The sequence below is a fragment of the Myotis davidii genome, unplaced genomic scaffold (genome assembly GCF_000327345.1).
Source record: "Myotis davidii unplaced genomic scaffold, ASM32734v1 scaffold148, whole genome shotgun sequence".
NCBI classification, from domain to species: domain Eukaryota; kingdom Metazoa; phylum Chordata; class Mammalia; order Chiroptera; family Vespertilionidae; genus Myotis; species Myotis davidii.
In genome coordinates, this window is record NW_006299479.1 from 4,371,381 (window position 1) to 4,385,139 (window position 13,759).

Here is a 13,759-nt window from a genome sequence, read left to right on the forward strand (position 1 = left end):
TGGTTGGAGTGCAGAAAAGTGACTGCTGCTCTCCCTCAGAACCCAATTAAGTACCCTGTTCAGACAAGCTGCAGCCCATGGGTGCTTTTTCCTGGGTTTTAACCGGCGTGTAAACTAACCTTTCTCTCTCTCAGCCTCCCACAGTGACCTCTGAATCTAACCTATGATGTGGAAGGAAGGTGAAGAGGAGAGTAGGGCCATTATTCTATTCGCTTTCTTGGTTAAAGGCTGTTAGCTTGGATATCTGTATTTTATCTTTGCCTTTAGGTCATATCCTTACATCACCTTCATTGCCACTGGCTCTTTTTTGTTGATGGATACTCTGAATTTTTCTTCTTCATTTGGTTGCACATCCTGAACTCTTTCCTTCATATCATTTCCCTGTGTTCATATTTACCATGTAATATTTGAGATGTACAGAGATATATGTAACCATGAAACAATATGAGATAGGATGCTGCCAGTTTTATTGAGATTCTCTGGGTGTTCCTCATCAGAGGTAACCACTGTCCTAATTTCTTCAGTCTATGTACTTTTTTTTTTTTACAATCCTCACCCGAGGATATTTTTTCCATTGATTTTCAGACAGAGTGGGTGGAAGGGAGGGAGGAGGAATGGAGAGAGAGAGAGAGAGAGAGAGAAAATCTATGAGAGAGAGACAAATGGATTGGCTCTGGGAATCGAACCCAAGACCCTTTAATATGTGGGCCGATGCTCTAATTACTGAGGAAAACTGGCCAGGGCTCAGTCTGCTTTTAATGCTGGTCTCTCCCCCAGAATACTAATTCCTGTTTTGTTTTTGTTTTTTTTTTATTGATTTCAGAGAGGAAGGGAGAGGGAGAGAGAGATAGAAACATCAATGATGAGAGAGAATTATTGATTGACTGCCTCCTGCACCACACCCCTCACTGGGGATGGAGCCTCCAACCCAGGCATGTGCCTTTGACTGGAATCGAACCTGAGACCCTTTAGTCTGCAGGCCAAGGCTTTCTCCACTGAGCCAAACCAGCTAGGGCATAATTCCTGTTGTTGTTGTTTTTAAATCTAATATCCAAATGAAGGAAAAATTGAAAACCTAAAAAAAAAAAAAATTGAAAACCTTAAGCCTAAGTTTCTTGTTTGACAAAAACTTCCCAGTCCTGCCTTCTTTCGTGGCCTCCTGTTTTGCTCCTTGCTCCATCCCTTTGAAGTGTTCCACTGGCCACTCAGTTTGGAATGTAAGCTTTATAAGGACAGCGAACATGCCCTTTGATTTACCGCCAGTTTCGAACTGTGACTGAGTGGAAGTTGCAGTAACATTGGAATCAAGAGGCTTGGTTTCTAGTCCTGTCATAAACCACCTATGTGATTCGGGGCCAAAGAAACTTAATGTCTGCAGTGTGTTTAGCACAGTGCCTGCCACAAGTAAGCGAATTCATAGAATGTAAGCTCCCTGCTGGCAATGATTATGTGCCCCCCCGCCCCGTTATATTCTCCATGCTTAAATGGTGCCTAGCACATAGTAGGCATCAATAAATATTTGTTGAGTTAATTAATATGCAAGCTATATTTTTAAATTACCTAATCTACTTGGGTCTCAGTCTGTTGGGCAGTAAATACCATGATTATAAACTCTGGGTGTGAACGATCTTTCTACCTCTAAAATTCTTTTTATTTTTATTGATTTCAGAGAGGAAGGGAGAGGGAGAGAGAGATAGAAACATCAATGATGAGAAAGAATCATCGATTGGCTGTCATCTGCACGTCCCCCCCCCCCGACTGGGGACCGAAATCGCTATCCGGGCATGTGCCCTGGATGGGAATCGAACTGTGACCTCCTGGTTCATAGGTCGTTCGTTGCTCAACCACTGAGCCACGCCAGCTGGGCTACCTCTAACGTTCTTTAACTCAGAATAGAGGCCTGCACAAAAATAGGCTCCTTATGCATGTGTTGGAGAAGATGGACTCATTTGGAAAGGTGTTTCCTTCAGCCTCAGATGGAGGCTGCACACATCTGGGGCCCTCCATGTGCACCGCCTCCTGTGCCAGTGGCAGCCAGATTTCTTCATCCCTTTACCTCCACCCTCTCTCGGCTTAGCTTGGAGACCTTCAGCTTTGTTTCATAAGAGGCACCTTCCCAAGACAAGGCCCTCCCACAGACGTGCTGCTCCCCTTCCCTCCCGCAGGCTGCCAGCACTGTGCTTATGCAACTCCCCTGGGTGCAGGCAGCCACGCATCTTCTGCGTGAACTTTGATGGTCATGTCGGTCTCATGATGGAACTAACTCAGAAGAGAGAGCGGAGGGTGTTGAGGGACGGGTTCTTATTCGAAGTGCAGGACAAATAGGCCACCGAGCCTGTGTCGGAGGCCCCATTAACTGCTCCTTAGCGTATCGCCTAAGGGGCCATCTTCACAGGTAGCTTCTAGGGAGGGAAATGTCAACCTTGTTAGGTCTGATTCTCTTTCCTGCCTATCATTTTGGTTGAAAATCTTTAAAAAAAATTTTTTTAATAGTGTTCATTATTTTCTTCTAGGGGAATTTTTGTTTTTGTTTTATTGAGACAAAGATGTAACTTAAGTCCCCCCCCCCCCTTTTAAGTGTTGATGAGGAGCTCGCTGAGATCATTTGGGTAGACCTTGTTACTAATGAAATACTTCTATATAGGCTGGATGTTAAAAATAGGAATGATCTTGTTAAAGTGAGTTCTTGTTCAGTCTTGTTAGTGACTGTAGAATAAAATCCACAGTTCCGAGTGCTCTTTCTCCTGTTCCTTGTGCATAATTTAGCTTGTGAAATGGGTAAAGTGGTGACAGAAGACCTTTGTAAAGACACTGTGACCTTCTAACTCTCACTGACTTTATTTTTTTCCACCTTCGTTCACCTGAATTTACCTTCGAAGGAAGCACATTTGTCGCAGATATTCATAAATGCTTGTTTAGCATTTTCAGTGGGTTTTCAAAAAGCCATAATAAGGGGAATTATTCGAGGGACATTCACCCTGGTAGGGTGGAAAGGGGCGGGGGGAGATTCGAGAGGGCTGTGTTGGAGGGAGGCAAGCTTCTTAATTCCCTGCTACTCGGGAGTAGGAGTGGGAATGGAAAGTAGAGGAAGGAAGAGATTTCTTTTTCTCATAAACACCATCTGTAGGGTGCCTAAAAGGAGCATCTTAATGCTTTGGGAGGAGAGAGTCAAGCAGTAGGGCCGGGCCTGAGAGCAAAGGCAGGTCAGCAGCTCTGACGGGGACGACGTGTGTAGGACATGGGTTGCCCTGGGCTCTTGGAGTTTTCCTTTTTGGTCTTGTGCTGTGGTGTATCTTGTTGGGAACTGTTCTTGTTATGCTGCTTACCTCATTGGGAGGAATAAGATCTGGTTTTGGAAGATGAAAAGTACCGGGTATATTCAAATGCTTTTGTATAAAGACCGTATGTTCCTTGCTCTTTAACCAGACTCAAGCAGTGACGAGTCTTCCCAGTGATGCTCTTCTGTTTGCTGAATTCTCTAGGTGCCGGTTTTCGGTTTGCGTCCTACATCGGTGATTACATGGTGCTACAGAAGGAGCCTGCCGGGGCAGTGATTTGGGGCTATGGCATACCTGAAGCCACAGTGACGGTGACTCTGTGGCGAGAGCAGGAAACCGTCATGAAGAAAGTGACTCATGTGGCAGGTACGGCAGCCCCCATTCTCTGTGGAGCTTTTATCTTCTTCTGCCACCTGCTGGATTATCTGAAAATGCAAGCTCGCTCTCTATATGCCATCCATCCATCCATCCATCCATCCATCCATCCATCCATAATAGCTATTTGATAGCTATTTGCGTATTTACCGTGTGCGAGGCACTGAGGATATAAATTAAGACTAAGTCAAAGTGCCTGTCCTCAAGGAGCTCATGGAATAACAGGAACGGACACTGAGTTACATAGTGCAGTGTGATAACGGCTGCGATGAAGGTGTATATGGGGTGTCATGGGATACAGAAGAGAAACATCTACCTCAGATTGGATGGTAAGGGAAGGTTTACACAGAAGGTGGCATTTGAACCGAATCACATATAAAGGAGAGGCAGTGTGGAGGAGTGGTTAGAACCCAGGCTCTCAAATTCACTCTCTGGATTCAGGTCCTGGCTCTCTCTCTTCATGGCTATGTAACCTTGGACATGTCGTTTAATATCTCTGTGTCACAATTTATTTATATGTGAAGTGAGATCATAGTATTTGAGACCATGTGGGTTTTGAATGAATTGGCACATATAAAATACTTAGAACAGTGCCTGGCACACAGGAAGTACTGAATAAATGTGAGCTGTTGTTATGGTTATTACTGTTATTTTAGTCAGTCACTCCAATATTTACTGAGTGACTACTATGTGGCAGATACTGTGTTAGGTACTGGTGATACAGTGATGAGCGAAACATATGTGGTCTCTCCCTTAATGAAGCTAATAGGTTAGGCAAAGAGACAGAAAAATAATAGCAATTACTGTGAAATATGTAAGTGCCACAATGGAGAAGTACTAGGTGCTGGGGAGTGCTTAGTAGGGATAATTAGCTTAGTCTAAGCAGCGGTTCTCAACCTTCCTAATGCCGTGACCCTTTAATACAGTTCCTCATGTGGTGACCCCCAACCATAAAATTATTTTCGTTGCTACTTCACAACGTAAATTTTGCTACTGTTATGAATCGTCATGTAAATATCTGATATGCAGGATGTATTTTCAGGGGTCGCGACCCACAGGTTGAGAACCGCTGTGAGGCTACGGTTTATCTTGAAAGATGAGTGGGGCAAACCAGGCAGAGGGACTCGCCTGGCAAAGGCACGGAGGCACTAGTGAGCTTGGGCCATTGGAGAAATGGCTCATGGAGAGGTTTGTCTGGAACACTGGGGTACGTGACTAGCGTTGGTTGACAGGAGACAAGTTTGGATACATAAGGAAGCTTGTTTGTCATTGGTAAGGAGTATTGGATGGATGGCTTTTAAGTACAAAAGAAATCAGATTTGTATATTAGAAAGATGACTCTGGCAGCACTGTGGGAGTCTGATTGGAGATCGAGCAGAACAGAAGTGGTGGGACCTGTTAGCCGGCTATTATGAGGTTCAGGGAATAGACAGGGAAGGTTTGACCCAAGGCAGTTGCTGCTGTGAGGATGGTCAAGAAGTTGAGAATTAGCAGCCTTCCAGAGGAGCCTCTGTCTAGAAGAGAGAAAGATGGTGGTGGTGGGCGTAGATCTGTTTGTTAGGCTTTCCACATCTGCTTGGTAGAGAGCGAGGGTGTTTTAGTTTGTGTAGAGCCACAAGCCTATTTCAGTTGCATCTTGCTCTGTCCTGCCCATGAGGTAAAAAAAATAAAATGTTATTTGGAATAAAGACGGTGGCTATGTAGGAAATTCTACAGGGTTTATTGAAGGGCTGACGTCTGTTTAAATATCAGTGAGGACTCTGGGGTTTTCCAGGCAGACGACCTCAGTTTGCCACTGTCTATCTCTGTTAATATACAACGTATTACCTGTATTCCCTAGGCGCCCACAGCAAAGTGGAATTTAATAACATAAAGGTTTTTGTCTGGCAGACCGGCACTACAGCATTGGGAAAATTAAAACCTGATGGATGGTTGGGAATATAGTCAGGTACTGGGCCTATTCAGATTGTCAAATGATGCATGGCGATTCAGACACAGGAATAAAATTGGGGATATTAGCATATATCCTCTCACTCTCGCACACATGGGGAATGCATATGTGGATGATAAAATGAGGAGGGTGTGTCTGCAAACAGATAGGTTGTCTCTAACTTAGAAAAGAAACAGTTCCTGGTTGCAGTGTTAGCATGCATACTAGTTTTCTATGCTACATAATAAATTATCACAAACTTAGATGCTTAAAACAACATACCTTTGCTATCTCACAATTTCTATAGATCTGAAGCCTGGCTGTCATTGAGCTGGGTGCTCTTCTCAGGGTCTCACAAGCGGAAATCCAGGCATCAGTGGGCTGTGTTCTCATCCAGAGGCTCAACTGGGGAATGACCCACTTCCAAGCTCCCCAGGCTGCTGGCAGATTCATTTCCTTGTGCCTGTAGGATTCATGGCTGCATCTTGGTTCCTTTCACCTCTGACCTCCAGATACTCGTTTATTTTTGTTTGTTTTTTAATCCTCACCCAAAGATGATTTTCCCGTTGACTTCTTTTTTTTTCTTTAGAGAGAGTGGAAAGGAGGGAGGGAGGAAGAGAGAGAGAGAAACATCGATGTGAGAGAGACACATTAATTGGTTGCCTCCTGCTGGGCCCCAATGAGGGCCAGGGCTTGAACCTGCAACCCAGGTACATGCCCTTGACTGGGACTCAAACCTGTGACCCTTTGGCTCATGGGCCAATGCTCTAACCACTGAACAAAACTACCCAGGTCTCTAGATACTCTTAAAGGGCTCACCTTATTAGGTCAGGTCCACCCAGGATAATCACCCTTTTTATTAAAGTCAACTGATTAGGGACTTTAATCACATCTATAAAAACCCTTTATGTTTCCCATGTAATGTAACCTAATCATGAGAATGACATCTCATCCCCTTTGCCATTTTCTGTTGGTTGGAAGCAAATCACACGTTCTGCCTGCACTTAGGCGGAGAGGGTTATACAAGGGTGTGCCTTATTGGGGTCATCTCAGGGCGTGTCTGCCATAGCATGCTATGGTTTAAGTAACTTGCATAAACAGTTTTACTGATAAACAAGTACTTAAGTATTTTTTGTGTTTTGTTTTTTTAAACATTTATATTTGGTGGTGGTGGAGGACTTTATACAGAATAAATGCAGGTAGGAAAGGGGCCTGTAAAGCTTCCTTTACCTCCAGGTCACTCTCACAAATCACGAAAGTGATTTGCAACTGGAGAAGTGCCAGGATTGTGTGTGGGATGTGAGAGGGTGGCTTCTTCCAGCTCTAGGTGTTTCCCTGTGGGAAGGGAAAGGTTGTGGATAATTTTCCTTTTTCTGTTCTTGGCTTCTGAGATTTGGCACAACAACCTGAAAAATAATTAACATCTGATGTGAATAGCAAGAAGAAGAAAAAGAAAGCACTTCATGACTAATCATGTCTCTAGACAAACTGTTTTATTTTTTTTTTCCCCTTTGATTGTTTATTCTTCCCATTTTTAGACGGGGGCTGGTCAGGGAGGTGTAGAGGAAATGGAGATAGAGTGTTCTTTACCTGTGTCTTTTGCTGGAATGTGGAGAGAAAATAGAACAGTAAATAGGCCACCAGATATGCTGTCAGACATGAAAACACAAAGCCCCAGTCAGTTTGCAAGGCTTTCTTGTGGTGTCACGGGAGAGTGGGATGAGGAGGTGGGGGGATTGGAAGGGTTGGGGGGAGCTTGTCATTTACAGGATGGAGTGCCTGGCACACTCTAAGTAGCTGTGTTATGAAGGAAGGAGATGAAACTTCCTAGATGGGAGAAGAAAGATCTGAGGAAGCAGAGGTTCGGATGTGACGAAAATCTACAGAAACCTGCATCTGGATTGGGAAAAGAGGTTGCAGGATAGCAAGTGATTAGGGCCCAGAAGAAGGAGCCAGAGCAACTGTTGCTCAGCAAGCCCCCCAGGATTAGCAGGAAGCCAGCTGGACAGTGAACTTTAACTCTTTGTGGTCAGTGACTCAGTTTTATTATTTGGACTCAACCTATCGGACCTGGTGGATGCACACAGTTTCTAAAAACTACAGCCGGACTTCATCATCCTGTGATGAGCTCCACTTGAACTAGTCCTTGCCTCACAGGCCAAGGACAATCACTTCTCCTGTGAAACAAGGTGGCTTCTGCCTTTATAAGCCCACCCTCGCCTTTGATCTAAGAAACAGTGTACACTAGTGGTTCTCAACCTTCTGGCCCTTTAAATACAGTTCCTCATGTTGTGACCCAGCCATAAAATTATTTTCGTTGCTACTTCATAACTGTAATGTTGCTACTGTTATGAATCGTCATGTAAATATCTGATATGCAGGATGGTCTTAGGCAACCCCTGTGAAAGGGTCGTTCGACCGCCAAAGGGGTCGTGACCCACAGGTTGAGAACCACTGGTCTACACAGTGACTGCTCTCCTGTGTATATACTTACATGGGAGTAAATCCTCATTGTTTTATTTATTTTTTAAATACATTTTTATTTATTTCAGAGAGGAAGGGAGAGGGAGAGAGAGAGAGAGAGAGAAACATCAATGATGAAAGAATCATTGATCGGCTGCCTCCTGCACACCCCCGCTCCTGGATGGAGCCCGCAACCCAAGCAGGTGCCCCGACCGAGAATTGAACCGTGACCTCCTGGTTCATAGGTCACTGCTCGTCATTCTTTCACCAGCTGGGCAGTCCTCGTTGTTTTAAATGGATGGTTTCTGAGTTACTTCGACCATAAGTAACCTCCCTGTAGTAGATCCGATTTCCCCTTGCCGTGCCTGGCAGTTAACTTCCGTAACACTCGTTACTGTATCAGAGTTTATGTTTCTGTAGAGGGGAGAGGGTAAAAGCTAGAAACTAAAAGAACTTGAGGACTAGAACAGAGCAAGTTCTCCGAGGTCTCCTCAGACCAGTGCTTAGGAATAAGGCTCAGGCCTTAGTTGTAGTTCTCTTCCCTCCTGCAGGGGGAGCTCTTCCCCACCCCCCCTGCAGTGGAATGGTATTGGCAGGATGTTTTTCCCAAATGTCCCCCCCTTCCCTTATTCATCTTATTGCTGGGCAGCAAAACTTCCAGAAACTCTGGTGACGGCTGTCCTCCTCACCAGCCATATTGCCTGAATGGAGGTGGAGTGAATATCAAGTTAACAGCAGCGACGAGGAATGGCTTGTGTCGTCGTAAAAAGCTAAAAGATAGCTGTCCTCGGTTTCCTGGGGGGGGTCGACGTTATCATTCTAAATGAGCAAAGCTGGTGGCAGCAGGACAGAGCTCCAGTGAGAGATGTCAGTGCAGGGAGCCTGGAAAGACCTCGGCAAGACTGCAGTTGGGACAGATTGGCGTGTCTGCCCGCTCGGAAGTGCGAGCCATACGGAGCGCAGGCACCTGTGTGACACAGTCTGTACCCGCTGCCCACTGCCTCCAGAGCAGTGCCTTTCCTGCTTTTGGTGAGTTATACGTCTAACAGGATGATGTCTGGCTCTCAGAGGTATAAAAACAGGAGCAGGCATTTGGTCCTGGGCTTAACTGACTTCTTAGGGCTGGGCCGAGCAAATGAGTCAGTTGTGCTGACCGGAGGAGCCATCGTGCATCCTGTCTCTGGTGCCTTGGGGGGTCTTGGGCATCCCCCCAGTAATGAGCGGTCCTTTATGGTTTGAGCTTTTACTGGTCTCCTGTCCTGCATCTGGACTTCTCCTGCTTCTGCTTAGCTCTTGCTGATTAGAAAGAACTCAGCACCCTGTCTGGCTCCTAATAGTCACTAATAGTCACTTGGGTAGTATTTTTGTAGTTATTATTTTTTACAGGCTGGTACAGTAACTTCGGGAGGCTTCATTTCCAGTTCTTACCATTCTCTTCCTTTGAAATTACATGAAATTATAAATCAGTTGCTATTCTTCTGCATTATGCCAAGAAGATTCATTTTTAAAAGGTTACTTCTCTATTTTCTCACTCTCATTTGTTCAACTTTGTTCATGTTGTTTGGCTCTCCTAGGCATAATTTTGCCACTTGGAAGATATTTTTCTTAAGTTTCCGAGTATGATGTTTGCAGAGGTGGTGGCGTGAGTGGGTGAGAGGTAGGAAGGTGGTAGGGAGGTGGTTCCTAAGGAATATGCTAGGAATCTCCGAAATAGGGTCTTGGGTAACTTTTCATCGCTTTAATTGAGCCTGAAAACCTTAAGTCTGGGAAATAATTCTGAAAATAATTAATTGGGTAAGTCTAAATGTCTTCTTCACAGAGAGACTAATTAAAAAATATATGTTTTTGTTGAATTTAGAGAGGGGGGAAGGGAGAGGGAGAGGGAGATAGAAGCATTGATGAGAGAGAAACATGGATCAGCTGTTTCCTGCACGACCCCCACTGGGGATTGAGCTCACAACCCGGGCATGTGCTGTGACCAGGAATCAAACCAGTGACCTCTTGGTTCATGAGTTGATGCTCAACCATTGAGCCACTCTGGCTGGGCCAGAGAGACTGATGTATATGCCTTTCAGTACTTCTTTATGTGACACCTTCTCCACTCACCTGTTTAAATGTTGACAGAACTGCTGCTAGTATTAATCCTTGGTAGCAATGTGGGGAGGAGGTGGGGGTATTGAGGACAAAGATGATACCATCAGGCAAGGGGAACTTTCAGGTTACAAATGATTTTCTCTAATTGGGGCACTGTGCAAATGTGTTAGATTATGGTTATGTTAATATTGACAGCTGGATAGTCCAGTAAGAATTTCTATTTTGTTTTTATTAAACTCCCTTGAATTTTAATTTCTTTTGTATTTTTACCTGTCCTCATTTAGGATTACAACTGGCTAATTTATTTCCCTTGTAAATGCTTCAGTTAAAAGTAAGAAGGGACCCTAACCAGTTTGGCTCAGTGGATACAGCGTCGGCCTGCAGACTCAAGGGTCCCGGGTTCGATTCCGGTCAAGGGCATGTACCTTGGTTGCGGGCACATCCCCAGTAGGGAGTGTGCAGGAGGCAGCTGATCCATGTTTCTCTCTCATCGATGTTTTTGGCTCTCTACCCCTCTCCCTTCCTCTCTATAAAAAATCAATAAAATATATTTTAAAAAAAAAAGTAAGAAGGGATTGGCACAGATTAAGGATAGGCATGCTGCTGCTGTTATTTCTATTCGCTTGTCTGAAATGTGGCCAATTTTCATAGCTTCGAATTCAGTTGATCACTGACGCTGGGCATGGCCACAAATGAGTATGCTGCGTGACAGGAGCGGGCTTTAATTTTAATTAATCGATTGATTAATTCCTCGGAGCCTTTTGTTATTATTTCAGCACACTCTGATAAATGGATGGTGGTACTGGACCCGATGAAGCCTGGTGGACCTTATAAAGTGACGGCACAGCAGACTTTTGAAAAAATGAACTTAACTGTGGGAGTTCATGATGTCTTATTCGGAGATGTCTGGCTTTGCAGTGGGCAAAGTAACATGCAGATGACGGTTTCACAGGTAACTTTCAGAGTCTCAGGGATAATAAATAATGTTAATGTTGTAGAAAAAGGAAAAGAAAGAGGAAGAAAACGCAAGGAGGAGAAAGAGATAGAAACCTTTCTACCAGGTGCCAAGATCTGTTCTAAGTGCTTTGCCTGTTGGAGTTGACAACTTTATGAGGTAAGTACTTTATTCATATCTCACAGACTAGGAAACCGGATCACTGAGATTAAATTACCCGCCTAAGGTCGAAGTTAATAGGGGAGCCAGGATAGGAACTGGAGATGTGGCCCCAAAGCTGCTTTCTCAGTCACGGTGAGTGTACGGTCAGTGCACCGGGCATTCTGGCCTCACTCCTGAGCTAAAGGCAGAAGCTAGAGTGTACCTGATGGTAACAGAGGCTTCATAACAAATTGAAGACAAAGGAGATTACTCTTCTTTTTGATTGATCTTAGCAGATGAGTTCTGGTAAGAGCCTCGGGAACCAAAACAATTTGATGTTGTTTTAATGCTGAGCAACTAGTGCACTACTTGTCTTCTGTTGTCATGGAGATTGAAAACATAAGATTGAATGTTGGCTTAGCCTTTTACTAGGGTATGGCTTAGAGCAAATCACTTGGTATTTTTTTCTCTCTCCTTGTTTTTTGTTGTTGTTAGTTTGGTTGGTTGTTTGCTTACTTATTTACTTGGTTGGATAGGTTTTGAACCATGTAAGTGTATTTATATTCTAACTAAAAATGTCTGGAGCTGCTGTGAGGAGGCATGTTAGATGCTGGGGGGCAGGGGCAGTTTGAAAAAACAAAAGAAAGGAAAAAGGAGAAATGGAAGTTCTTCCTTAAGCTGAGCAAAAACCCTGCTTTCCTCAAGTTCTTTTTTTTTTTTTCCTTTTTGTCAGCATTGGTTCTTTGAGTAGCTACGAGGTCCTGCTAAATGGGAAAAGACATTCTTGATTCTCTCTGCTGATCCTTAGGTGTCCTGGGTTTCTGTATCCTTCACCATGCTAGTCAGTCTTCCCCAAATACAACCCAGGCTCCCACTGTCCTCTCCGGGGTGAGGCCCCAAACAGAGCTCGGGTCTCCGGCACTGGTCTGGCCAATACGATGGTCACCTCCCCTGTTTTGAGAACTGTGTTTCTACTAATGCAGCCCATGTTCACGCTTGCTCTTTTGGAATCCTCATTTTCCGTTGCTGTTAACTGAAACATCCAACCTTCATCCCCAGGTGCTTCTGCCTACTCAGCTCTCCCCCATCCCCCTCTGGTGCAGCTGTGTTCTCACTTGGTATTTTTGAGACTTTGTTTTTAAAATATACTTTATAAAAATGTGCTTAAATTTAAATAAATGTAGTTGTTCTTTTAACCATTAAATATACAGAGTGGGGCAAAAGTAGGTTTACAGTTGTTCATATGGAAAATAATACAATCAATAAATAATAATAATACAAGAAAAATAAAATATTGTGTTTCACACACTCAAACTGTAAACCTACTTTTGCCCCACCTTTTATTCACCATCCTGTGTGTTCCCATACCTTATCTCTATTTAAAACTATGTCTTCACCCTCAGCATAAACTCTGTACCTGCTAAGCAATAATTCCCCTTTTCTTCTTCCTCCAGCCCCTAGTAGCCTCTAGTCTGCTTTCCTTCTATGAATTTGCCTATTCTAGTTACCTCATAGAAGTGGAATCATATTTGACCTTGTGTCCGGATTATCAAGCATAACGTTTTCAAGGTCCATCTGTGTTGTAACATATGTCAAAATTTTATCCTTTTTTATCGCTGAATTATATTCTATTTTATATGCCCCCTTTTGATTATCCGTTTACCTGTTGATGGACACCGAGGCTGCCTCCCCCTCTTGGCTATTGTGAATAATCCTGCTATGAGCATTGGTGTGCAGATATCTGGTCCAGTCCCTGCTTTCCATTCTTTTAGAAAAATACCCGTGAATGGAATTGCTGGGCCACCTGTTAGTTCTGTGTCTAACTTTTGAGAAACGACCAAACCATTTTCCACACTGGCGGTACCATCTTGCATTCCTACCAGCAATATGCAAATGTTCCAGTTTCTCTGTGTCCTTAGTAACATGTGTTACTTTCCCTTTTTTTTTTAATTATAGCCATGTTAGTAGGTGTGAAGAGGTATCTCATTGTGGTTTTGATTTGCATTTCCCTAATGACTAATGATACTGAGTACCGTTTGTAAGACTTCTTTGGATAGATGTCTATTCAAGTCCTTTGCCCATTTTTGAACTGGGTTATTTGTTGTTGAATTGTAGGAATTCTTTAAATATTCTAGGTAATAATCACTTGTCAGGTATATGATTTGAGAATGTTTTATGTCATTCTTTAGATTGTTATTTCATTTTCCTGAGGGTGTTCTCTGATACACAAAAGTTTTTTCTTTTGATAAAGTTCAATTTATATTTTTATTTCTTTTGTTGTCTATCCTTTTGGTGTCATATTCATGAAATGTTGCCAAATCCAATGTCATGGACGTTTTCCCCAATGTTGTCTTCTAAAAGTTTTATAGTTTTAGCTCTTAAGTTTAGGTCTTTGATTCTTTATGAGTCAATTTTGGTATATGGTGTAAGACGAGGGTCTAACTCAGCCGTGGGCAAACTACGGCCCGCGGGCCAAATCCGGCCTGTTTGAAATGAATAAAACTATTGAAAAAAAAGACCGTA

The 13,759-nt window shown here is 43.6% G+C and overlaps 1 protein-coding gene across 1 annotated transcript in view; it reads left to right on the plus strand.

The window, feature by feature from the left end:
• SIAE (sialic acid acetylesterase) overlaps positions 1-13,759 on the plus strand; it is a 41,272-nt gene that overhangs the window by 864 nt on the left and 26,649 nt on the right. Inside the window, 2 exon segments of the mRNA XM_006775085.2 lie at positions 3,483-3,644; positions 10,917-11,092. Coding sequence (XP_006775148.1) covers positions 3,521-3,644; positions 10,917-11,092 — 300 coding nt within the window. The 5' untranslated portion in view covers positions 3,483-3,520.